Source organism: Coturnix japonica, chromosome 3 (genome assembly GCF_001577835.2).
Source record: "Coturnix japonica isolate 7356 chromosome 3, Coturnix japonica 2.1, whole genome shotgun sequence".
NCBI lineage: Eukaryota > Metazoa > Chordata > Aves > Galliformes > Phasianidae > Coturnix > Coturnix japonica.
In genome coordinates this window covers 44,098,417-44,124,126 of record NC_029518.1, presented here as the reverse complement: position 1 = coordinate 44,124,126, position 25,710 = coordinate 44,098,417, and the positions used below count along the sequence as shown (strand labels likewise).

The window sequence follows — 25,710 nt, the reverse complement described above, 5'->3', positions numbered from 1 at the left end:
TAAGAAAGTAAAAAATTTACATTAGGCAAAAGCTCTGCTTGTTAGTAACTAGCAGGCAAATTTTACCTATAAAGTTCAGACACTATTTAAAAACAGAAAGACAACACTAACTCTATAACAGAAACAGCCTCTGCAATGAAAAGAATGACAAATCTCAATGAACACATGATTTAAGTATCATACAGAATAACAGCTTGACATATGCTGAGATCAAAACACAGTATTCCACTTCATTCATAAGCTCCCAGAAACGATACACTGCTCTGTGTACATGACTGCCTACTGACTGAATTAAATCCTTTCACCATTAAGCATTAGCCAACTGGCTAGAACCTGACTGCGTTATTTCAGAACACTCTTTTACTATTTTCCTTCAACCAATCGTTTAAATAAAACTATAAAACTCAAAATGAACTTCAGGCAATGCTTGGAATGCATTTCTTTTGTTTTCAATTGCTTTCTTATGCTTCTCATCTACATTGCAGGATACAGGAAAAAAAAGGAACATAGTAAAGAAAAGTAACGTTAGAAAAAGGAAAAAAGTCAAAACAACAAAAAAACAACTTCTAAGCATTTCCACAGTCACCACTATGTGTTCCCAGCAAAGTTCTGAGTACAAGCAGCGTTTAAAAGTGGGTGTGAGGGACAGAAACTACCAAAAGCTAGGAGTTTTTTGTCACTTACATTTATCCCAGAAGGTTGTTGCCATTACTTCGGCAGTGCTCTCACTGGCTGGAAGGATCACGTGACCCAGGGAACTAAAATAGAAAAGTCTCAGTAGCAAGGAAACTGAACCAGAAGCACATTTGCAAGAAAACACGTATCACGGGAGTAATAACGCCCTTAGCAGTGAAAGGTGATAAATCTAGATGGAAATCTATCCTGTATTGAAAACAAACTGCCTTGTGCCATTCAGACTGGCACCAGTCCCCCGTTCAGCACACGGGAAGTGTTTTCTGCAATAAATCTCAGTCAGTGTCTATACGTAACTAAACCCAGTAACAGCCCTAATAAATCTCAACAAGTTGTCAGGCGTTAAGAGAAAATCTAATCTGTTACATTTAAAAATAAACACGCACTGCTGAAACTTTTTCATCAGAGATCTTTATGGTTGTTTATGTCTAGAAGGGAAGCAATTTTTTTAGAAAAGCATATGCTCTTCAAGTAATTAGAAAAGCTGTAAACACACTAAAAGTTTGCTTTCAATTTTTTTTACAAGTAATGCAGTTGCAGAGCTATACACTATTAAAGTATGCACCATAAACCTGAAAATTCTAAGGCTTAAAGAACCAAAGGCAAAGGCTGCACAGATTAATTTGTGACCAAATACACCATATACAGTGCTATAATATTGCCTGATTTTGAAGTTGCTATTTATTTCTCCATATCAGAAGATTGCTTTTCCAGTTTTGTAAAGCTTCTAGAAATAGTTCCAGCACAATAATGATGTTTGGATTACAGGAAATCCACATTACCTTTGGTAACAGTTACCACTGTCACCATTTACTAGTTCATCAGATTTACCAGTAATCAGATTGATCTAAATCTACGTTTTATATCATGTCAAGCATTTAGTAATTTCTAATTAATGTCAGGATAGTTATTACTGAAGGAAACATTACTGAAAGATACAAACAGCAGTATGATGAGGGCAGTGATCAAGAAAAAAAAAAAAAAAGAAATATGTTGTTCAGATTAACAAAACAAGGATGGGAAATAACTTTTTGTTTGACTCAAATTCAGTCTTGCAATTATAAGCAAAATAAATTCACCCTTTGAATGCAATGCCTTATGAGGGCTTTGCACAGAGTCACGTGATGGGCACAATGGTTGAGGTTGGAAGGGACTTCTGGAGGTTATCCAGTCCCACCTTCCTCCTCAGAGTCCCCTACAGCACATTACCCAGGACTATGTCTAGATGACTTTTAAAGATTTCCAGGGAAGATTCCACAGCCTTTCAGGACAACCTATCTCAATGCACAGACATCGAGTTGGTTTATTTTTATTAAACCATAGAGAAAAATGCAAAGCTATTCACAGTAGACTCCCACTGTGCAATAAAAGTTGAAATAAGATGAAGAGAAGCCAGTGAACCCAATTATTCTCATTTTATTGAAATAACACACCAAGGTGGTTCTTCTAAATACTAAAATCTTAATTTTCCCCTCAAAATTGTACTTCTGTATCAATATACACATACTTCCTCATGGACAAGAAGCTGGACATGAGCCAGAAGAGTGTGTTTGCAGCCCAGAATGCCAACTATATGCTGGACTGCATTAAAGGAGGAGTGGCCAGCAGGGAGAGGGAAGTGACTGTCCCCCTCTACTCAGCTCTCGTGAGACCCCATCTGAAGTACTGCATCCAGGCCTGGGGCTCCCAGCACAACAAAGATGCAGAGCTCTTGGAACGGGTCCAGAGGAGGACCACTAAGATGATTAGAGGGCTGGAGCACCTCTTTTATGGAATAAGGTTGAGGGAACTGGGCTTGTTTAGCTTGGAGACTCTTAGAGCTCTGTGGAGACTTCATTGTGGCGTTCCAGTACTTGAAGGGAGCATACAGACAGGAGGGGAACTGGCCGTTTACATGGATTGACAGTGATAGGAGAAGAAAGAATGGTTTAAAACTGAGATGGGAAATTCAGGTTCTATATTAGGAGGAAGTTTTTCATTCAGAGGGTTGTGACATACTGGAACAGGTTGCCCAAAAAGTGTTATGATTACAGCAAGAGTGGGGTTGGTCTCTTCTCACTGGTGAAATGACAAGGGGAAATGGCCTCAAGCTGTGCCAGGGTATGTTTAGGTTGGATATCGGGAGACACTGAGGGTTGTTAAGCACTGGAATAGACTCACCAGGGAGGTGATTTAGTCACCATCATGATTTAGCAGAGGGTTGTTAGTTAGGGTACTATGGTTAGGTCATGGTTGGACTCAATATTCAAGGTCTTTTCCAACCTGAGTCATTCCATGATTCTATGATTCTATGAACACTGGCTTATAGAATCATAGAATCATTAAGGAAGAGCCCACTAAGATAATCTAGTCCAGCAATCAAACCATCATCACCATGCCCACTAAAGCACTCTCTGAGAAATCTGGTTACAATTACATACTCTTCATTGATCTAAGATGCCTGGATGAAAAGTCATCCCTTATGTCATCTTTAAATGTAGCATTTTACTGCTGGCAGGCTTTACCATCTGTCAAGAGAATGTTAAAATATGTGTTAATGCCCTTCTGAGAGTATTGTCATACCGTCAACCTTTGTGGTCAGTCTTATATGGTTTTAGATATTCTATACCATATTTTTCCAAATTGCACTTTCCAGTTTGAAATTATGAAAGCTGCAAAAGATATAGAGGAAGAAATACTGCAGCATTCCACTATAAATAACTTATTGGACAGAAATATATGCAAAACCAACCTATGGGCAAAGAAAGTAAATCAAGTGACTAAAGGAACAAATGGGGGAAAGATACACACTGCCTTTGAGGCAAATAGCATAGAAAAGAAGCAGCACATCATCTACAAAAGTACAGAGCCTTAGGTGAAAAAAGATGAAAGAATGCCAGTAAATCCTGGAGACAAATACAATGAGAAGCAAAGCATCTGCTTGCACAGCTGGAACCATGGCACAAGGTCTGTAACTCAACAAACCTCCTCTTCCCATGTATCAGCATAGATGGATACAGATATTAGCACACTGCCCACATGCATTCATCAAATGAGAAATTTGCATTTCAATATCAAATTGATACTAACATATCCTCAAACAAATTTCTTTCACCAGCACCAAATTTAAATATTTCTGCCATCACCAAGTTTCAATACTTTTTAAAGGAACCCTTTTCAGCAAAAAATATGAAAAATTACAGGAGAAATGTGCAGAAATTGATTACTAAGTTCATCCTTCCTTATCCTCATCAGTCATTTTCAAAATGACAGCAGAGAAGCACTGCACATTTTATTTCTAACTGGCCTACAAAACAGGACTAAATTATATCACTATTTAAATCTCTCTCTTCCGTGTAACTGTAATCCAGAGCCATTTGAACAAACTCTAGTAATCTTGTTGCAAATATTTGTTTTTTAAAAACCTAAAGATAAACCTCTGAAACAGATGGCTATCTAATTTCTTTAAACTCACCTACATATCTCTGCAAATTAACTAGTTTCTAGATATAAATCTGGTCAAAGCATTAACATACACATTACACACAAGCTGTTCTCCTGGAAAACATTATGCTCACATAAAACATTTTAGCACATTTATTGAATACCTATAATTGAAGATATCAAGTAGTAATACAAAGGATCATATCCTCTCCCCTCCTGGAAAAAATAAAATCTAGTTAGCTTTATTTGAGTAATAGTAATAAAAATTCCTCCTACTCTAGAGACGGCTGCTTCTACAAAAGGGTTCTTTTCTCCTTGTTTAAAATTAATTCTCAGTTCTCATCCCTACTAAATGAAACAATCCCTATAAGAAACAAATTTTGTGCTGCAAGTGAGAAGAGCATGGAAATATGAGACATTTCCTGATCTGTTTATATATAATGCAATATTTCACAAATCTGAGACAATAACTTTGCCACCAGCTTACAGATAATATTCTCAATAGATAATAGATAAGCCAGTTTTATGCACTCCTTACATCCTCTAAGAGAAATGGGGAAAAGATGAAAAACCCTAGGGTTATATAGCTTTATATGACATCCCAGTTATGACTATGTCACATCTGCTGTACCAAACATTGCAAAGTTGGTCAGATCAGAAAGTCCTATTATTTTTGAAGGCTGATACATAAGCATTTTCAGTTAAAACAAATTAAGTAAAACATATTCATGTCATTTTGTGTAAATGCGACTAACTTTGGGTTATTTTGATACAATGCAATTCCATGAGACATTTTGCTGGATCAATTAAGCAAATTCAGCCTGTTTTAAAAAAATAAAATAAAAAGAAGTCCTCATCAACTTCTTCTGTTATCTAATATTACTAATCAATTTAAATTCTGTACAACTGGAATTTAGCCTTTAATACAGAAGAAAAATTTTGTTCAGAAAAATATAACCACAGGAGTATGAACCAAGCAGCTGGACAACTAAGAGTCGAGTCAGTGTTCAGGAGCATTGAAACTTTCACAGAAAATCTCAGGCTGAAGCAGGTTTTTTTTTTCTCCAATAAAACATATCTGTTATCAATATCAAATATGTAATTTGGGCCTCACATTTCCCATACACCGTTCAATAACAAACTCATTGGCATCATTATCACCATCTCCTCAATAAAGTTCAGATTTATATGAACCTAGAAACATAATGTTAGAAGAGGTTTAAATCAAAAGGTTAAACAAATTAATTTTCTTGTAACAACTGTAGAGCATCAAGGTAGACAAAGTCAGTTTCATGCACTGGACAGATTCCTTTTATCTGCAGTGGGCTTTATAACAAACCCAAGAGTATCCAGAAACTTTTTAATACATAGATAGATGTTTTTTTTTCCTCCTGGCATCAAGTTCATGAATACCAAAGTCATCTGAGCTAGGTGAATCTGAATTATTTATACTGCATGGATTTAACATCTGAAGTGTCCCACTATATAATATTTTTCCCACTACAGCCAGACTTCACTACAAACTGGAATCAGCTTCCTTGTTTCTCACAGAAACATAATTAGGCACAAACTGTGCAAACTTTTCCTAGCATTAAACTGATGCCCCAGAAAATGCAATCTTATTTGATTTAGTGAATCTAGAAATTCTTTTACTGTTTCCGTTATATAATGGAAAAATCCCAGCAGCCTACCTGGTTGAAAGACAAGTGACTATTATTTATTGGGGTACTTCCACATCCAAATATGCAATCAGGCACAGATGGAATAAATGTGGTTGTCGTAAAGCTACAATCATATGACCTCTTGAAGTGATACAGAGAGAGAAAGTCTACAGAGTTTAGCAAGTAAAATGCTTTGCTGGAAATGTACATTACAGAGTTGATTTAGAGCTTCATTAACATTCATAAAACAGTTGACACTGAATGCTTTTATTTCTATGAGATATTAAAAATACATTTGAGAAAGTGACAATTAAAATAAATATATGCATTCCATTGCATGAGTCTAGACCGGATAAAAAAATGTATACGAAGATCCATCTCCATTAAATTTTATGATATTATTGTGTACATGTATTCTAAGAGTAACAGCTGCCTGGAGTGAAGAAGCATTGTTAACATCCTGACAAAACCAGACATGTAATGAGTGACAGGCTAGTAGTAACGTAGCAAGGAGTCCTTTTCAACTGTTTCAATACCTACATGGTAGTATGAGCCATCTCTAATCAAAAGAAATTTTCAGAGCTCAGACACTCACTGGTAAATATAATAAAGGAATTGGCAGAAGAACTGAAGAACACAACAGATATAATAGGTGCATACATACAACTGGAGAGCACGCATAAACACAAAAATCTTGGAAAAAGAGAAAATGTAAGGAGGGAAACAAAGGAGATACAAAGTTCACAGGGATGTATTAACAGTCTGTTGCTTTCTGGCAATCATTATATTTATGTTGTTACCTGTACAAGGCCAAGTCCTCCTGATGGTCACTACAGCTGTGTAGACACATTTGAAGTATTATTCAGATACGGCATTGATCAAATTGCAGACACAGTGGCAAAAACATTAAAACACAAATTACAAATTCTGCTTCATTACAAATACCCTGTATGCTGCCACAACTGCGTGTGGTCCAACAATTTAAAATTACTTATCAACAGAGTCTGCAATCCCAGATTTCAGTACAGTATAGATGTATCCTAAGCAAGCTACTCACTCACACAGATTATCCATCTTTAGTGAAAAACATGAAGAGTTTCACAAAAAGATACCATAGAAAATACAATACACAAGACTAATTTTTAAGATCAGAGATCCCAAACAAAACCAATCTGTAAAGACTATGCGAAGACTAACACTGGTAGGGGTTAGCTCTTAATCTTTTACCTTAGAAAATTTCTTCCTCAGAAATATAGGAGTAAAATGTAAATACTTATTTTTTCAAACTCACAATACATTTTTCATCTAGTTTTCTAATAAGAAAGGAAGAAACAAAGAAGTCATGTTTCTAGGATTCAAGAACACAACATTTCAACCCAAAAAGAGAGTAGTTTGCCAAGCAATGAGAAAATGATAACCACATTTTATAAGTGATTAAATATCTTAATTTAAGCAAGTATCAGAATTCCCAGCTAATTCATACAAACCAGTATGGAATGGAAAACTAAATTTGCTATCACAATCCTTTCCAGTTGAAGCTTAAATAAACATCAGAATGGATCACCCCTGCCTTCTTACTTTAGTAGCAAAATTTAATAACAGATCATTTAAATGTGGGTAATTCCTGAAATGAATAAAAGCTTAGTGAAGTCAAGGAAAGACAGTAACTATTTCTTTTTATGGTTTGCTGTGACATGGAAATTAATTTAAAAAAAAATAAAAAGGATGGAAAATGAATGGATTAGAAGCTTGGTAGGAGAAACTTATGAGAGGAAAAAAAAAAAAATAGAAAATAAATTCCCCTTCTCTCCTTTGTTCTCACTTTTCATAGAATCATAGAACCACTAAGGTTGGAAAAAGCCACTAAGCTCATATAGTCCAACCATCCATACACCACCAATATTACCCACTAAACTGTGTTCCTTAGTACAATATCTAAGCATTTCTTGAACACCTCCCAGGATGGCGACTCCACCACCTCCCTGGGCAGCCCATTCCAGCACCTGACCATTCTTTCAGAGTTTTTCCTAATATCATTTCCTAATATCCAACCTGGTGCAGCTCAAGGCCATTCCTTCTAGTGCTTTCACTAGTTTTCCAGGAGAAGAACTTGACACCCACTTTGCCACAATCTCCCTTCAGGCAGTTGTAGAAAGTTGTAAATTCTCCCATGAGCGTCCTCTTCCCCTGACTAAATACTCTGAGTTCCCTCAGCCGCTCTTCATCAGGGTTGTGTTCCAGAACCCTCACCAGCTTCACTGTGCTTCTTTGGACATGTTACAGGTCCCCAATGTCTTTCTTGTAGCAAGGGACCCAAAACTGAACATAGTACACAAGGTGTGGCCTCATCAGGTACGCATGAGTACAGAGGAAAAAAAAAATCACTTTCCTGCTCCTGCTAGCTGCAGTCTTCCTGATAAAAGCCAGCATGCCATTGGCCTTTTTGGCCACCTGGGCACCCTTCCAGCTCATGTTCAGCCAAGCATTGACCAACACCCCCAGGTCTATTTCCTTTACACAGTCTTCCAGCCACTCTGCCCCAAGTCCTTCCAACTTTTCATTTAATTATGAACACATGAAAGTGCTGAAGAGTGTGAGAAAAAGCTATTAACAGATCGTCATAAACATCTTGTTTGACAGAAAGGAAATAGCTAGTGTCAAATACTTGGAAAAGGAAATCTTATTGTTTAAATAAATATAAAGAGATGTAAAATAGTTGATTTTCTATCAAAAAAATCAAAATATTTTCCCATGAAAAAATGCAATTTAGAAATATTATTTTTCATAATTCTTTTTTCATTTTTTTTAATGGGGAAAAATATCATGGAACTGGGCTTAATTTTGTAAATATTTCTTGAGAAACCCCATGAGATTTTTTTTTCCAAGAACGTCATCCATTTCTAAATGTACCAGCTAGCTAATACTGGATACAGTGGGACTGCAGATAAGGCACAGTGAGGAAATGCTTCATACTAAAGCATGCATTCCATCAACTTGAAGAATGTACCACTGTACATTTGATGATCTTTACAGAAGCCATCTCAGTCAGTCACTGACTGATACAGGCCCTCAATACGAGTTTCCTTGCCCTCACAGTCAGGACAAGATGGGCATAGTGGCCAGGAATTTGGCAGGTTGGACTTCTGGCCTCACCCAGCTGGGACATTCAGTTATACCTGCTGAGATCTAGTTTTCAGCATCAACCCATACCTCTTCCCATTGGCACTAAGGTGTGTACTGCCTCTCCTACTCCACATCCATATAATTTCAGCATTATTACATAGGAGGCATTACTTTCAGCACAACCCATTTATTTCTATGGAAAGCACAGGAGATACAGAGGGTACAATAACACTGTTTGATAGAGCAAATTATTATCTACAAACCAGTAGTTTTCAACAGTCACCACCATTAGCTATGCATTTTTGCCAGTAATGAACATGAACCTGCATATGCACTCATAAAAATCTGCACCAGCAGAGGTGACCCACTGTTTCACTCTACTGTGATGGCATTGTCTTTGCAACATACCACTCATCACCTCACTGTGTTCGCATCCACTGTTTGGTCTCCAGAAATGTTCAGCAAGCACTGAGGAACATCAGTGAATGCTATTTGTTCCACACGGAGTAATTCAGTGGCACACCATTTCTTCATTAACACTTCCACATCAGATGCCATTTTGTCAGACTGCCCCTTTGGTGACATCTGTCACATAGCAACAAAAGGTAACATAATACTGTCAGGAAGGTTCAACCTCTACTGCCATACCACCAACATCCACTTCTGACTGTGGGCCAACAGAATTAAATAGGAGGCACTACATTCAGAGCAGCCCTCATATTTATGTGTCATGGAAGTAGGGTGCTCAATAAGAAGAGTCTGCACGCAAAGAATAGTAAGAGGACTGATGGAGAAAAATGTGGTACCTAGATTTTCAGTGGAGGAACTGAGTTAAGAGTAAAAAAAGGAAAGCTTTTCTTCTCTTGATTCTCATCTCCTTCCAAAACTTCATTTATATTTGCTTTAATTCAACATTTTAGATTTGCTGAATTTAAATTTGACCAGAAGACCCCTTGTTGTTGCCTCTCAGTGATTACTGATAGCCTCTTGAGAAAATGAGATGAGCCCTGATGCACCTGGCACAGATGCTATAGTACACAGTCTAATTCCACAAACTGCGAGGCCAATCAACCAAAAAATTCAACCTCATCCCTGAAAGCAGAAATTCCTATGACTACTGTGAGTCAAACATTAACAGAGAAAATATATAGTACTGGCCAGAAACACAGCTGAGGGAACAACTTTCTTCCTAAATATCATGAAGTTAAATGAGCATAAGTAGCCAGGAACCAGTACACAACTGCATTCTCGAATCTTCAGACAGCACTGCCAGCTTCACCTGCTCCCCATCTGTTCAGTAACACAGGCAACCATGAACATAAACGAAGCTTGAAGCCTCTGTCTTCCACAGGCCCAGTGTTCTGTGTGCTGGATATCAAACAGTATCTCTGCTTTTGGGGTACAAGTGGAAAAAGGAAAGCTAATTGCACAAGGGATTAAGTTTCTATACGGCTGGTCCAAGACTGCAAAATAAACTCCTAAGATAGAATATGTTCTCATTGCTCAAGCCAGTCTCTGTTTGCCATGTCTTACTGGCAGCCAGGTGATGCCATGAAAGTTTTCTATCACATCCACTGTCTTGGAAGACTCAAGTTATGTAGTTCATTTTCCCTCTGACTACCAATTGCAGATCTTACCCCACACACATCTGAGGGCTTGGTTCCCAGGAAAGTAGGTCTCCAGTTGGATAAAAGCAATGTTTCATGCAACCCTCAAATACGCATCACCTACAGAAGTAGTGCTGGGGAGCAAATTGTGCCTGCTGTATTTAGAGAAATAAAGGCAAGCAGTCAGCAGATAGGGGAGGCTTTGCTGAACCAACAACTGTCCAGCAGAAAGTTTCCAACACCATGTAGATGTCTATATAACAGCAGGAAAAGGTAAGCACCCACAGCATTTCTCTCTATACTTATTCAATATCCAGCTGTTTTCATGTACAGAGACTTTGCGAGCCAGAAGAAGCCAGTAAACCACATAAAAATGTGTATGCAATCATAAAGGTTATTCAAGAAAAGGGAACAGGAATACAAATACTCCCTCCTCTCAGCTCTTTCAGTTTAACATGCTGCATTTTCAGTAAACACATTCTTGAGAAAAACCTACAAAAAGCCAAAATCTAACAGAGAAATAAGGAATATAAATAAAATGAAGATCTTCTGCCCTGTTCTTAATCCCAATTTAAGAACAATATAGCACAAACTATCAATAAATTTATTTATAAAGGCACACTTTTTAATTTAATAATAAATAAACATAAATGTTTTTGTTAACAAGAGAGAAAAATACGACACTGAGATATGTAAGATGGAAAATTAAAAAAACTGGCTTTAATTTTCAATCCTACTCTTTTTAAATAAATAAAAACTCTTCCTGAAGTAAAAAAAAAAAAAGAAAAAAGAAAAAAATTATAAGTTTGAGAAAGAGTATTATGAGGCCTCAGAAAAATAAACAGCAAGATATTGACAAATTTACGGGTACATGCAAACCAACTTCTAAACTTGTGCACTATTTAAGCAGTAGCAGCAGGTGAATGATTCTTTCACATGCAAGCCAAGAACATTCTTTGAACTTTGTGTTTGAAGTATGCATTGCTCCTCAAAAAGGAAGCAATCCTTGTTCGTTTGTATTTGTGTGTCTGAAATAAAGGTGGATTGAAGAAAATGGTGTAATAAACTTTATAAGTACTAATAGATTAATAAGTTAGTAGAAGAAAGAAAGAAATAAGGAAAAGAGGGAAAGGCTGAGTTATCATGCAGGCCAAAGATTTCAGCAGAGAGCATGATGAATGCATCTCAGCACAGTCAGATGATGTAACTGTATCCTTATGCCCCATTTGCTTCCTTTCAAGCATATTTCTTACCTCAAACTGCTATTTCAAACAAACATGCATTCTTCCTGCTCCTAGCTTTTTCCCCTAATCTGTATTGGAAAAAGCAAGGTCTTAGTTCACATAAAGGCATGGCCTGGGTTTGGAGTGGTGGCTTGACTTTCTGTATATTTTATATGTAAATATATATATATATATATATATATATATTCCTTTTGAGCAAAGCTTTCTAGCATTCTCAGCATTTCTAAGGAAGTTTGTGCTAAGTAATCATATGACTGTGTTTGGTGGCCTGTTTGTTTACTTAATTACAAAATCCCCATGTTGTTCAACTTGCAGTAATATCATGTGGTAGTTCCTCATGAAGCATTCTTCATATCTGCTCTTTGCCAGATGTCCTATCTACCCTCAAGTCACTGTACCTCTCAGTCACCTGTCTCAGATTTGATCTGAAACTGCATTCCTCAAGCCCTTAGTCTACTCACTGTCCCCTTCGTCACCTTTCCAACACGCATTTTGTTTTCCTTCCACCACATATGCTTGTTTGGCTTTACTCCAGAGTTAGTAATCTGGAGAACAGATTGAAGTCCTCTCTCATCCCACATCTCCTCTGGCCTGAGCTGTCCCATCCCCTCTTCAGGGCCTCTCAGGATAAGGAAAGCAAAGCTAAACCAGCAAGTATTTTTTCCCTCCTTCTATCACCCCAACATCTGCTCAAGTCCTCCCTTTGCAGCCTTCCCCACTGTTTGCTCCTCTAGCAGCTCACCCAGGCCCTGCACAACCATGATGTCCCACCACTTATTTTTTCATTCCTGGGCCACAGAGAGAGCAATTCAATCCACACTTTGCTGCTTAGGCTTAAGTCCCAGAGGAGAAGACATTTTAAGACCCTTCCCAAAGCAAACATAACATAGTGATTTCTGCATTTCATTGAAAACAAGGAAGTCCATCATTGAAAGGACTCTCTTGAAGCACAAATCATAACCCAGTTAAAGAATCTCCATACAGTCTAGTACAACAGCCTAGATAAAATTAGGGATTAATTTAATCTCCCATAATCTCCCATTATTATTAATTTTATTTTTCATTAAAGGATTTAATAATAATAATTCACAATTCAGAGTTAGACTTCACAACAGCAAGGACATACAAACCCATGCTAACACACATGCCCGAGCAACATGAAGGATAAGAGTATTGCTTACAGTGATCAAAAAAGGAAGTAAAGGTGATGAGAGATGAAGAAGAAAAGGACATATATACAGCAGGATATAATACAAGAATGGTGGTATAATAGATAGTCAAAGGTTTTCTATAGGAAAAACTCACCAATTTGGAGGCCTTCAATCTAGATGAAAGACACTAAGGCTGATCACCACAAATGAGCAGTCTCCAAAAGAGATGCTGCTATCGTGGTGGTCAGCCCTTAAATGAGGTCATAGAGGAGGTGGAGTCAAGCTCCACCCCTTCTGGGAGCACAGCTGGATTACCTTCACCTGTGCTCCCACAGCTGACCCAACACTTGCCTCAGATGATTAATCAGAGGTTCAGGCTGTGATTAACAATTTCCTATACAACATATGAAAAAAATTATGTTTTAGCTCTGTTTATTTGGAGTCAATGATCAGTCATTAATGATAAATGCACCAAGATTTTGGACAAAAGAGAAAGATCTGAAGTAGAGAAATATTCAGTGTTTGTTAGGCTCCTCCCCTTCCTTGCACTCCCATTGAGAAAACCAGAAAATAGTGACGGAGGAAAGAATTAATTGTATAGAGAGAAATGTGCAGGTGAGTACTAAAAAAAAAAAGTTAACATTATTGCTGGGATTAAGGACATTTTTTTGTTGTTATTGTTAAAATGAACTGGAAAAGATAATACTGATAATTAGGAAAAAAAAAAAAAAAGAAGAACAAACAGGTCAGGAGAAAAAGTAGAATGATGCATTTTAGAAAAGAATTTTCAAATCCATTAGTAACTGAGGATAACGTTAACCAACAACAATTAGTACTCAAGCTGCAGCTTCAGCTAGAAAAATAAAACTTTGGCTTATTAGTCTTGCATCAGGGTAGTTCAAAAAGTCTCTTTTTTTTTTTGGCACATCACTGAAAATCCTCACCATTATTTCTGCTCATCACGCTGATCTGATCACACCTGTTAATCAGAGATGGGGTTATAAAACTGGAAGATTTAAAAACTGGTTATCATGCACAGATTTTGATCACTTCACAGACGTTAGTACTTTCAGATTACTGAAAGCAAGTGCAGAGTACCAGGTCATCTGTGATGGAACAGGGAACTTGATCCCATAAATCACAGAATCTTAGTTGGTTAGGACCCACAAGGATCAGTCATTGAGTTCAACTCCTGGCCCCACACAGGACCACCCATAAGTCAAAGCCTACATCTGAGAATGCTGGGCCTGATGCACCTTGAAAACTAAAAATAGTAAAACAATGACTCTGAAAAAGTTCAAGATGTTCTGAATGACTTCGGTCATTAGACATATTTAAATGCCTGGTATCAAGCAGTTCAGCATGAAGATGCTAGATCTGCTTCTGGCCTTCTAGCTACAGTGAGGGATAATGGCTCTCTATCTGATATTCACCAGAAGAGTTGGGGCTGCAGTAATCAGCTGTGCTGATCTCAAAACTAGTATTGGATCTCAGCTTCCCCAAGGACTTAGAAACTCTTTTTTCCAGGGCTCTTTGGTCCTCTGGCTGGAGGTAAGTGGAAATTTTATAACATCTGTACGAGAGTACAGACAATGAATCCCACAGTAAATTCTAAGAATTATCTTGTGGAGAAGGGCTGCCAATCTTTTTAAAAAGTTATTAATATCTAGGGAGAGACCAGAGGAAAGGATAAAAGGGAGTAAAGTACTCCAGTCCAAAAGGAGAAGAAAAAAAAGCCAGAGAGTGTTTCTGGTAATCTTCCTGTAAGTTTATCTTTATTGTTCTGCAAGGAATGGAACAAATACTAAAAAAAAAAAAAAAAATATTTACTGGCTAGCAATGAGTTTGTGTGAATCAAAGAGTATGAACTTAGAAAAAGCTTGACAGAAAACCATTTATTTAAAAAAAAAAATAGTGAAAGAAGGGATTACATTAAGCATGTGACAGTATCAAAGACATTTGAAGTCTTATACAAATCGTAACTTAAAAAATTAGTATCAGCTGACTTGGATAGAAATATTGCCAAATTAAGTGGTTCTCTATAATTACATTGTTCTAACCATTCAAAACCTGCAAAGGATGCAGAATGCAATCTGTAAGGTTCAAAAACAGTTTTAAATTCCTTGTGGATGTTGCAGTTTTCCCACTGTGTAGTCATGTTCCTCTTTGGACCCACAAACCATGCACCAACCCCTTAAAATACCACTCATTTGCTGGCAAAAAATATCTCAAATTCTCCAGCCTTTGGTCTAGAAATGATTCAGCACAGCTTGTCCATGGTTACCACCTGCTTACCACAAACTGTGAATGTTTTCAAGAGAAAACAATGGGATGGGGAGGAAGGAAACCAGGATAGCATCCTGTTCCACCTAAGGAGCAGACTGTGTATGTTTGACAGCATTGGGTGTGCACAGGGAGCCACGGCAGAAGGAGGAATTGGCCACTTAAGCATTATTAGAATGCCTTGTCAAGGACCTCTACTGGATCAACTATAGAAAGTCTACTGAAAGTCCATGCTACTAAGATATCTGTAAGAAATTAGCCAACCTAAAAACAGTTGAATTGAGAGGCAGATGGCAAAGAGAAGCTGTCAGTGCATGTGTTAGCATGCTCCTCTTCAGCTCAGGCATCACTTCTCTTCTGGATGTTGAGCTTGCAAGGGGAAGGATGTGATCTTTTCAGACATGTAGTAAGAAACGTGTTACCTTGCAGACATCTACAAGTGAGAGGGTACTATCTTAAGGACTTTGGGACATCAAGATATCACATTAATTCTGGACGACCCTTTTTGACCTTTTGAAAGGTATAACACCTCACAAAATCTATTTTGACTAAGTGTTAAGACTGCTTCTATGGTCAGGAATTTAAAAGGTGCCAAGGAAGAAGAAAATACATTTAATGTGGTAGGAAGAATAATAAGGGGTGGGGTTAAATTAAAAAAATATATATATAGGAATAATCCTTGTGAATTAATGAATAATTTCTGACTCTGAAGAAGTCTTCCAAATCAGTCATAAGATAATGTCATTGGGCCTCTAAATCCAGAGCATGCCAAACACTTAAAAACAATCAAATCTATGGAAACTGTGCCCAAAGGTACCAAAAATCTTAAATAGATGGTCATCTCTTAATTTCTTTTGTTTGTTCAATAAAGTACTGCATTATTCCTTAGCCAAATGTAGAAAACATAGCATAGGAACCCATTTTTATTATGAAGCTGACTTTTTAAAAAGCTAATTTAAATAAATTAATTTACAAATAAATAGTGTCTAATCCTGTAACTGCCTGGATTAGACTATAACTCACTCTGTAGAGCAGCTTTGCTGCTTCTAGGACCTTGAGTTCTAAATCTGAAAGCTCCCACAGCCTCCACATAACCATGAACAATCTTCCTCTTATCTGATTGCTAAGAAAGAGTCATCCTGGGCTCTGTCTTCTGTCCTGAATTTAAAAATAGACTCTTTTACACAAATTCTGTCTGAATATTCTACCGTGTGCTGTATGACAGCCCCAGTCTGTTAGTCCTTTATGCCAGAGAGAGAAAAGGCTGCTCCTTTGAATGATTTACTACTCTCTTTGTATTTTCACTGACACAATAATTACTTTCTCTGCTTTTTTTTTTTTTTTTTTTTTTTTTTTTTTTAAGAGTCTTTCTATGCAACTCCCCCATATCCATCATCAAGCTTAACGAGTGCAGGCAAATGCTTTAAAGTGCTCTCTTCCAAGGACTGAGACACAGATGTCTTTTTGGTAATGTTTCATGCCATTGACCCCAATGCAAATTCAATGTCTTCCATTGGTGCACCATTCAGACATAATTTGCTAAGTAAGGGTCCGAGCTTTTTCATGGTTTTTCTTTATTCCGTGGGGAGGGGGTTGATTTCTTAGAATGTAGTTTCAGTTCCCAACCATCACTTAGAAAGTTAATATTGTTGCACTTTTCAGCAATCAATTTATATGCAAAGATATAGCCTCTTTTCAAATTATAAAAGATACTAACCAGCAAGGAGAGAAACATTCACTTAATCACTCTTCAGAGTTGAATCTTTCTGAGAAAACAGAGTAGAAGCCGAGTGTGTGATACATGCATTATGGCTACACCTAATTCTGTAATGCTGCCTTCTGTTTGAATAAAGCTTATGCAAACTGGCATATTTGGGATTTTACCGTTTTCGGTTTCTTCTAATTTTCTACACATACTTTTTGCTACTTCTTCAAACCCAATATCAACTCTGTTTTTGAAGCAGTAACCTTGTTCTTTTTCTTCCCACAGAATAACAGTGATAGTTACTATTTTTTATTCCATTTTATGCCCCTCATTAATTGCCCAAAAACTTGCATCCCAAAATAACTCTTGAAAGAAGGTCAAAATAAACCCCGAATTAAAAATGTGCAGAGGTGCCCCTCTGGAAGGTGAAAGAGTAAAAATTCGTTTCAAACTTCTGGTAAAAACACATGTTGGGAAACTGCTTTGGTTTTTTGGTAGCAGTACAGCAATATAATGGATTCCTTACTTTAGAGAGCTGGTCTGATCTCTGACACTAGTGAGAAGCAGATGCAGTATTCCCTGAAATGGATCTGCTTTATCTGTCTACCAAACCTAAGTGGATCTCTTTTCCATGTAGTTATCAACTTGGCCTTGAATACATGTAAACTATCACACCTGAATTATACACAGTATCATCTGACAGGAATTTCCTGTTTGCTGCATGAAAAACATTTCTTTTTTTATTTGTTTTTAACTTGGCTTTTATTAGTTTCCTTGCATTAAAAGACAACAGACAATGCTGCTCATAACTGTGCAGAGATTTATTATCTAATGCCCCCAGATCATCCATCTATTTTCATAGTGAAGAATCCTAGCCTATATACCTCAGAGCATGAGCAGAACTGATGAATATGTAAGCCTTAAAGACAATAACAAAGTTATTCCCTCCAGGTGCATAATTCTATATTGTTAACAAAAATGCTGTTAACAAGTGATTTTTTTTATTATTATTTTTAATAGTCAGACCTTATCCCACTGTGTCTTTTGTTTAGAATAGAGCCAAAGGGCAGATTTTCATTTCTATGTTCATTTTACATTAAGGGAAATCAAGTTATAAAGTTTTAAGTTGTAGATATTGTTAAACCAAATGCACAAAGTAGAAGACAGAGAACATTTGGTTAGACAATCACAGCTTCCCACCTATTCACAAGAGCACTAATTTGCTGTATTCAGGACTGATGGATTCTTGGATGAATAATTAACATTAAGAAAAATGCAAACAAATCAGCATTGTATCAGGACTGTAAAGATATAAGAGTATTCAAATAGAAGAGGAGGTGAAAAGATAAAGATTATACTGATTGGTTTTATTTTCTCTGAAGAAGCAGAGGCCGGGGGCAAACATGATGATGATCTTACCACAGGTAACAGTGCTGCCATAAGGAGGACAGTAATCAACAGCTTTACATGGCCACCATGAGAAACAAAATTAACAAGATGAGTTAGACATTACAGAAAGTTTTCTAATAGTCAGAGGAAGCAAATGCCAAATAATCTATCAAAAGAGATCTAGAATCTTCTCCCCAAAGGATTTTTAACATCTTCTAGGGTGGTATGCTTCATCCTTCCCCAGTCTATACAGATAAGTTAATTTCCAAAATCCCTCTTCATCCCTTCAATGGTTACCCATTCATGTAACATGTGGCTTTAATGGGACACAGCTGCCTAAAAGCATTTTATGAGTTCTGGTAACTAGCCAAAAGACCAATATATGGACCTGCAAACAGCAGGAATAGGACACAAGAGCTATTGTTTCTAGTCATATGGTTTTATTTGAATATATTCGATTTGAAGAAAAATAAATCTTGCCTATTCAGTTTTTGCTGATTCAGTCTGTTTAAGACATACACAGTGGGAAAACAACATAATTGATGCTCTCATTCTGAATTCAAAATTTCCAAATTGCTAAGTGTACCATGGAGCTCTCGTGACAACACAAACAGAATTTGTTCTTAAGGAATAGGCCTAGCTGCTATTATGTTTCAATTAAAACATATTTTTGGCCTGGTTTTTGTGTTTTGTTGTTGTTGTTGCTTGTTTGTTTTTGTCTCTGCTTACTATGACAACTGCTAAGACCTAGCGGGAGCTCGAGTTTTAGCATATTCTCCAATTTTATAGCCATTATGCTTCTTCATATACTATAAAATCACACACCTTCTGTTTTCTCGTGGCAGAATTTGCTCTGATTTTGCAAGCAGAAGTATATGATCATGGACTGCTGCATCTAAAGAAAGCAAGATTCAGTGTTAAATCCTTCTCAAGACAACTCAGTGACAATGTGTGAACAAACTTTGCCTCATTAGACACTAATGGATGATTACAAAAAGATATCACACTGGTGCTCTTTAATTTGATGATGTTACTTTATTCTTGGTATTCTTGTCTCATTTCACCTTCTCATATAATTAGTGAAGAAAGGTAGGTCCCAAACTACAAACTAAGCCCTCTCCACTGAGCAGAAAAACAGATAACAATTCTAATAGGCACCTAAGTAAAATGCTATAATTTATAAGCATGAACCTTCTCCTTTAGGTACAGTCTTCCAGTGCCAAGTAAAAAATATTACGTAAAAATTTTGCTCTACCATGGCCTCATTTAAAGTTAGCAAAAATTTCTTATAGAAACAGAAGGAAACCACCCAGTAAGGTAACATAAGAATAAAAGTCTGGGCTAACATCTGCAAAAACATAGTTACACTGTTCAATTCTTCCAAACAGATTCAAGAATTTAAATGTAACTATCTATATACCTGTCAAAATTGTAAGAAAAAAAAAAAATCTCAGTTTAAAGTGCTGTTATTAAATCTTGATCATGCAGTTAAAAACTACTCACCAGGTTTTGTGATAATAATCCAAATTCACACCACAGCTGTAACACAGTTCTTAAACACCCTCAAAGTATAGTAACAGCTCAACTCATGCTTTAGTGCTAGTTTCCTATCATCTCCTCTGCATGCATACTACATACTATACTATTACTTGTTTCTCATGAACAAAACTGACCATTTTCCTCTCAGATCAGAACAACAACAAAAAAGAACATTTTTAAACTTCCAAACTCAGGCACTTGCAGGTAAAGGAACATCAAAGCTAAACTCAATTGCTTTTATTGTTCCCATATATACATCTGCATTGCCACTTCACTGCATACATTTTCATATCACTATCTTGATTCCAGCTGATTAGCTCTATTTTTTTTAATTATACTTTTTTATAATATGTTCTAAAATCTGACATACAGTTCAGGTCAGGACAAGAGGCTTTTTGTCACCTTCTCCCCTACACCTGCCTTACACATACATTACATAGGTGTCAAGCAGCATGATATATATATATATTTAAACCCTCTGAAGTTGATCTTACAATAACTCTGAAAGAACCAGGACATGAACTTGCACAGACTATTCAGTTCCTCACTTTTACGTATGCATTAGGCAATGAGAAATATTATCAGGTTTAAGACCAGTCCAAAATTAAGGCTGTACAAGCTATTTTATCTCTGGAATATCTCTGCTGAGATACTGATCTGCTAAATAACTAGTATATTTTTTAAAAGATTTTGTGTGGAAGTTTCTTCATTTTAAGTTTTATATGCTGCCTTCTGACGTTCTCAATTCCTGTGGAAAACTAAGAACCATGGGTCCATCACAAAAACCTTCTCTGTCCCTTCTCTGACAGCCACTCCTATGCTGGTGCTTCCTGAAACATATTTTTTCCTGTTTTGACTTTCTTATGTAGTTCTGATCCTTACTTCTTAGCTTTCTGACCTCATAAACACTAGAAGAGACATCTCTTCTGAGAGGTGAGGGTGACAGAGCACTGGAATAGGCTGCCCAGGGGGGTTGTGGAGTCTCTTTCTTAGGAGATATTCAAGACCCACCTGGATGCCTACCTGTGCAACATGGTGTAGGGAACCTGCTTTTGCAAGGGGGTTGGACTCAATGATCTCTGGAGGTCCCCTCCAACCCCTACAATTCTGTGGTTCTCTGTCTTTTCCTCTTGCTTAGGCTTCACAGTCTGCTAGTTCCATTTATTCTGTTCAGGCCTTGAAAAATCAATCTCTTCACACCTTTCCTCTTACTAATCTCCTTGTCCATCCCACCCTGACTGTTAAATCCTGCTCTTCTTAACAAGTTTCCACTCCCCTGTGTGTCTTAAGTATCTCATTGTATTCTACAACGAGGTCCTGCGTCTCAGTCTATCGCTTGGATCCCTGGACCAAGGTCAGGCTCTCCTCCACTATTCTTTCCAACTTTAGGCAGCTTCTTCCTAAATAATACATAGGTAATGAAGAGAAGGAGTCCCTGTTCTTCACACAGATGAGCCAACGAAGTGAGCAGTGCTCCAGGAGCTTCAGTTACAACAGAAGTCTGCCTGGGCACACAAAGATAAACGCTAGAGAATAAGGCTGAAAACATGCAGCAAATGTGAGCATTTTTGTACTCTGTGATCTTTAAACAGATGACCAATTTGCAGAATTTGGCCTGATTGCACTGAGATAAGTCACTCTATCCTATGGCCACTTCTCATGCAAGTGTCAAGTCTTCACTCAAAGCACAGACATACTCAAGCAAGAAAGCTTTTCTTTAGCATGGGCCAAACAAGACTTTAAAGGACTTTTGGCAGCCCACACAGAGTATGTGCAAAACTCTATTAGAATCTACCTTTTTTAGACTAATATAAAGCCTATGCTGACTAATGAGATAATAAAACTCTGACCTGAAGATCAACTGTCCCACAGCTACACTTGGAGCTCCACACAGAAGAGATTATCTTCACTCTGCAAAAGTATTTGTACAATCTCACTGAAAAAATTAAAAAAAAAAAAAAAAAAAAAAAAAAAAAGAGGAAAAAGAGGATGGGGATGGAACTACTTCCAATTCATTTTAAATGAATTATTTTTGATAGAATTATGCTAAGAGACCCGCTTCAGTCATGTAGACCAATGTAAGGAAAAGTCAGATTTCAACACATACAGTTATATTTTGACTACATTATAACCATCTGCAAACAATGTCCACAGCGGGAAGTGTCAGGCAACTTTAATCATAGGTGGGGCTGATACAACCGCTTTATCATAGGGAAACACACTTCATATGCAGGGGGATCTGCCATAAAATAACCTCCTTCCCGTTATTACCCTGCAGATCCAGTAGCTCCATTACTTCAAGCCACTTGAATTTTGGCAGCCTGGTGACTAACAGCCAGAAGCACAATTTCAAGCTGATGATAAAACACGAACCTCACAAACCAACTCATAACGGCTTTTCCAGCTTGTGATTTTCAATGGGCGAAATTAACAGCAGTTATGTGCTTGCCGCTACATTAAATGGTTTAAGTCATCAGCAATTTCTGGAAATTTCTTCAAAACTAAATCCTGTAGCTAATATAAATTTTCTTGAACTGGCACTGATACACTCAATAAACAGACTTTTAATCTATCTAGCAGTTACTATGCACTACCAAGGGGTAAATGTACTTCCCCAACCCAGTGCACAGCCTGTAGGGCTGCTACAATGCCAATGGGTATTTCTGCAGTGTGGAACTTCACAGGGAGATGATTACAATACGTTTTGTTTGGAGTACAGTAGAGAAGCTGTCACTGCTGCTTTGGGCGAAGGGCACTCTACATCTCACTGATTATTGCTCAAGAAGCCAGTTTTGTCAAAAGCAGGCTCAGACAGTCCTGCTCTCATAATCTAGAACACAAATGCACAGTAAGTGCAGCACAGAGAAACATACACCAACCCACTGTACACATAAATATAGGCATGCAATTAAGTCACGACAGGTATTAATCAAAACAGAAACAACAGCAATAAAATAAATAAATAAATTAGGTTACCTACTTTGATAGATTCATACTTGTAGTCTTCTCATTTTAAAGCAAAAAGACAGAAGAGAGAATATTAAAATTTCTTGCCCATTTGGGTGGCTTCTTTGCACATGTTCCTGAATTTTCAGCTATGATGAGATCCGCTCATTGGCAGTCACCAAGAGGCTGATATGACCATGAAATGAGGAAACACAGGGATGAAAAATAAGGTGCTAGCACCACCATTTGCTGAGGGCTGGAAAAACTAGCAGAAACTTTAAGGGACTATGAAGACCTGTTTCTGTAATGCAAGCTGCTTTTAACTCACTTACCATTGCTGCTGTAAGAGATGCTTGATCAAAATATGCTCTCAGCATTAATTATTTGCCAGGAAAATCTTAACGAGGTCCAGATGATCATTTTTATTCCCAGCATCATAAATCTTTATGTATAAAAACAGTTTTCATACAATGCTAGTTTTTTGTTTTTTAGTTATTTAACACATTATTTTTAATGAGAGCTAACCATATACTGGTAATGAACATACAGCAGCTGGCAGAGGTGGACTGAAACAGCTTAAGAGAATTACTGTGTCCCTGGAAATCTCGTGTTTTCCTGCCACTTCCCCAATCCCAGTGCTAAGGAGTTGGGATCCTGTTAAGGGCCCCTAGCTGGCCCTTCCACTGCTCCCATGTCTGCCTCCTGCTTCCTGGAGCTGCTTAGGGCTGCTGCTTCCCACTGAGGAGTGGCCTGCAAAGCAGAAAACTAGCACAAATCTTGGTTAAGCTATTTGGGAGGGTGCGGTGGGAACGACAGTCTGATTTTGAAGGATACTTGTAAAAAAACAAATTGTGACACCTGCATTGCAGAGTGCGCACTTGATTAACAGACTTGATGTAGGCTTAAAATCTAATTTGCTTCTGTGCTGTCTGCTAGTTTAATTTTGCTCCTATTGAGCAACAGACTTGCTTATGACAAACATCAATTCGTGGCAAAGGATGCATTAAATCTTTTAATTTTTTCTTTCTTTTTCGAGGAAAAACTATCCTGGGTGTGGGGGGGGGAAGGCTATAATGTGGGACAAAAATAGCTTTGCATTTACTAGTTTGTAGAATATTGATGGAAGCATTTCTATTGCAGTAACATGCTGATTAAGTTTTCTCTCATAAAGATATTATTGCTGGCCCAAACAACCTTTAACAAAGGTTAAAAAATATTCCTTTAACAAAGTTGTTTGAAGTCCTGTACTGGTTCTGTACTTGGGTTTCTCCTTTACATATTAAAAATTTCAATTAAAATTAAATTAAATATTAAATAAAATAAAAATAATGGAAAATCTGGGAAACAGGCTGCCCAGTGAGGCTGTGGATGCCCCTTCCTAGAAGCATTCAAGGCCAGGCTGGATGGGGCTTTGAGCAACCTGGTCTAGAGGGAGGCGTCTCTGCCTATAGCAGGTGGTTGGAACCAGGTGACCAGGGGATCGTAAAGGTCCCTTCCAACCCAAACCATTCTATAATACCATTATTCTAATATTAAAATAAACAATAAAAAATAATAAATACCAAACTCTCTGTAGATTTAGATGTGTGAAGAAGTTAAAGAGCAAGAAACAGCTACCCCATCTCATAACAATAATATTTGATATCAGCTGAGTGCAGGGTAGGTTTCAGAGGGGTGTGAGGAAGAAAAACTGAAAAATATCTTCCATTGTTTTTCAGCTCTTTTCTGAAAACTGTTTAGACTCATTCACCATCCGAAATTTGCTGTTGCTGATGTGTAGCAACAATTTCTTGTTCTGCCACATCTGTCAGCAAACAATAGCCCTCTGTCATCCAAAAGCTTCCCTAAACCAGTTCCTAGAGCTGGTGGATGGGCTGAGGCACAGGTAACAGTGCAGACTCTAGATCCTTACAGTCTCAAGATTCTTTAACAGTTTCTCACTATGATAGTGAATTAAAAAGCATCATCTAGATTTACTTCTGTAACAGACTGAACTGAGACATGAGAGCACATCAGGTGCTCCTATTAGGCTGGTGTCACAGCACGTGATCCTATAGAAATTAACAGAAACCACTTTCATGTGCACAAATTGAGGCCCTCTCATTAGTTACACAATAGAACAGAAGAAACTTATCTTGTTCATATATAGCAGACAATGAAAAAAAGCAAGAGAGCACGTATCAGGGTTTTTTAAGCTAGGGTTTTTTGTTGTTGTTGTTTGTTTGGTTGGTTTGTTTTTGTTAGTTTCAAGTATTTTCAGTTATTTCATATGCTTTCTCCAGCCAGCCTGTGCAATTCTGTAGAACCAAAATGGATTTCAAGCCATTGCCTCCTTTTCCTCCAAAATTTTGACTCCCTCAGATTTCTCTGTACCATGTAATCACTCCTACAGTCACTTTAAAAACTCTCCATGGTTTGGGGATGTATTGTCAGGAGTTGTCTGATTCCTTACTGTTATGACCTTCGTTTTCACTTTTAGCATCCAAATTTCTGGTTTTAGTATCATCCCATTTCTTCCAGTTCTGTTGTCTGGACTTACTTAGATTTTTCTTACCCAGAAATCACAGCCGTTCGATGTAAATCAATTCAGATCCTAAAGAATACTTTTCATTGTACCTTGATCTCACATCCTCACTGAACGGACTTTATTTTCCTCAAATTCTTGAAAAGTCCCCAGTCACAATTCTCAAACACTTTCAGATTTTTTTGTCACTTTTCCCAAGTACAGCTAAAGTATTTACTTTTTCCCCAAATTGATTGTTTTCTGCATCATTTCAAACATGACTATACTATACAGGCAGCAGATAACCAGTTTTCTTGCTATACTTTTTCATGTATGATCGCCCTAAGTTGTCAACCTGTGAAGCCACAGGTCAATGCCACAAAGCAGCCAATAACTTTCTGAAGTTGGGCCTAAAATACTTGTTTTTCTTCCCTCTCAGCCAC

The 25,710-nt window shown here is 37.4% G+C and overlaps 1 protein-coding gene across 4 annotated transcripts in view; it reads right to left on the bottom strand.

The window, feature by feature from the left end:
- Positions 1–22,929, bottom strand: part of ESR1 (estrogen receptor 1) — a 173,998-nt gene extending 151,069 nt beyond the window's left edge. Inside the window, exons 1-2 of one of the 4 annotated variants that reach the window (XM_032443211.1) lie at positions 22,799–22,929; positions 685–758 (exon numbers count right to left, since the gene is read on the bottom strand). In XM_032443211.1, coding sequence (XP_032299102.1) covers positions 685–758; positions 22,799–22,812 — 88 coding nt within the window. In that variant the 5' untranslated portion in view covers positions 22,813–22,929. Of the gene's footprint in view, positions 1–684; positions 759–13,056; positions 13,145–22,798 lie in introns of those variants that run through there. The other 3 variants (XM_015858163.2, XM_032443212.1, XM_015858166.2) reach the window with 3 other exon arrangements.
- Between the last annotated feature and the right edge of the window lie 2,781 nt (positions 22,930–25,710).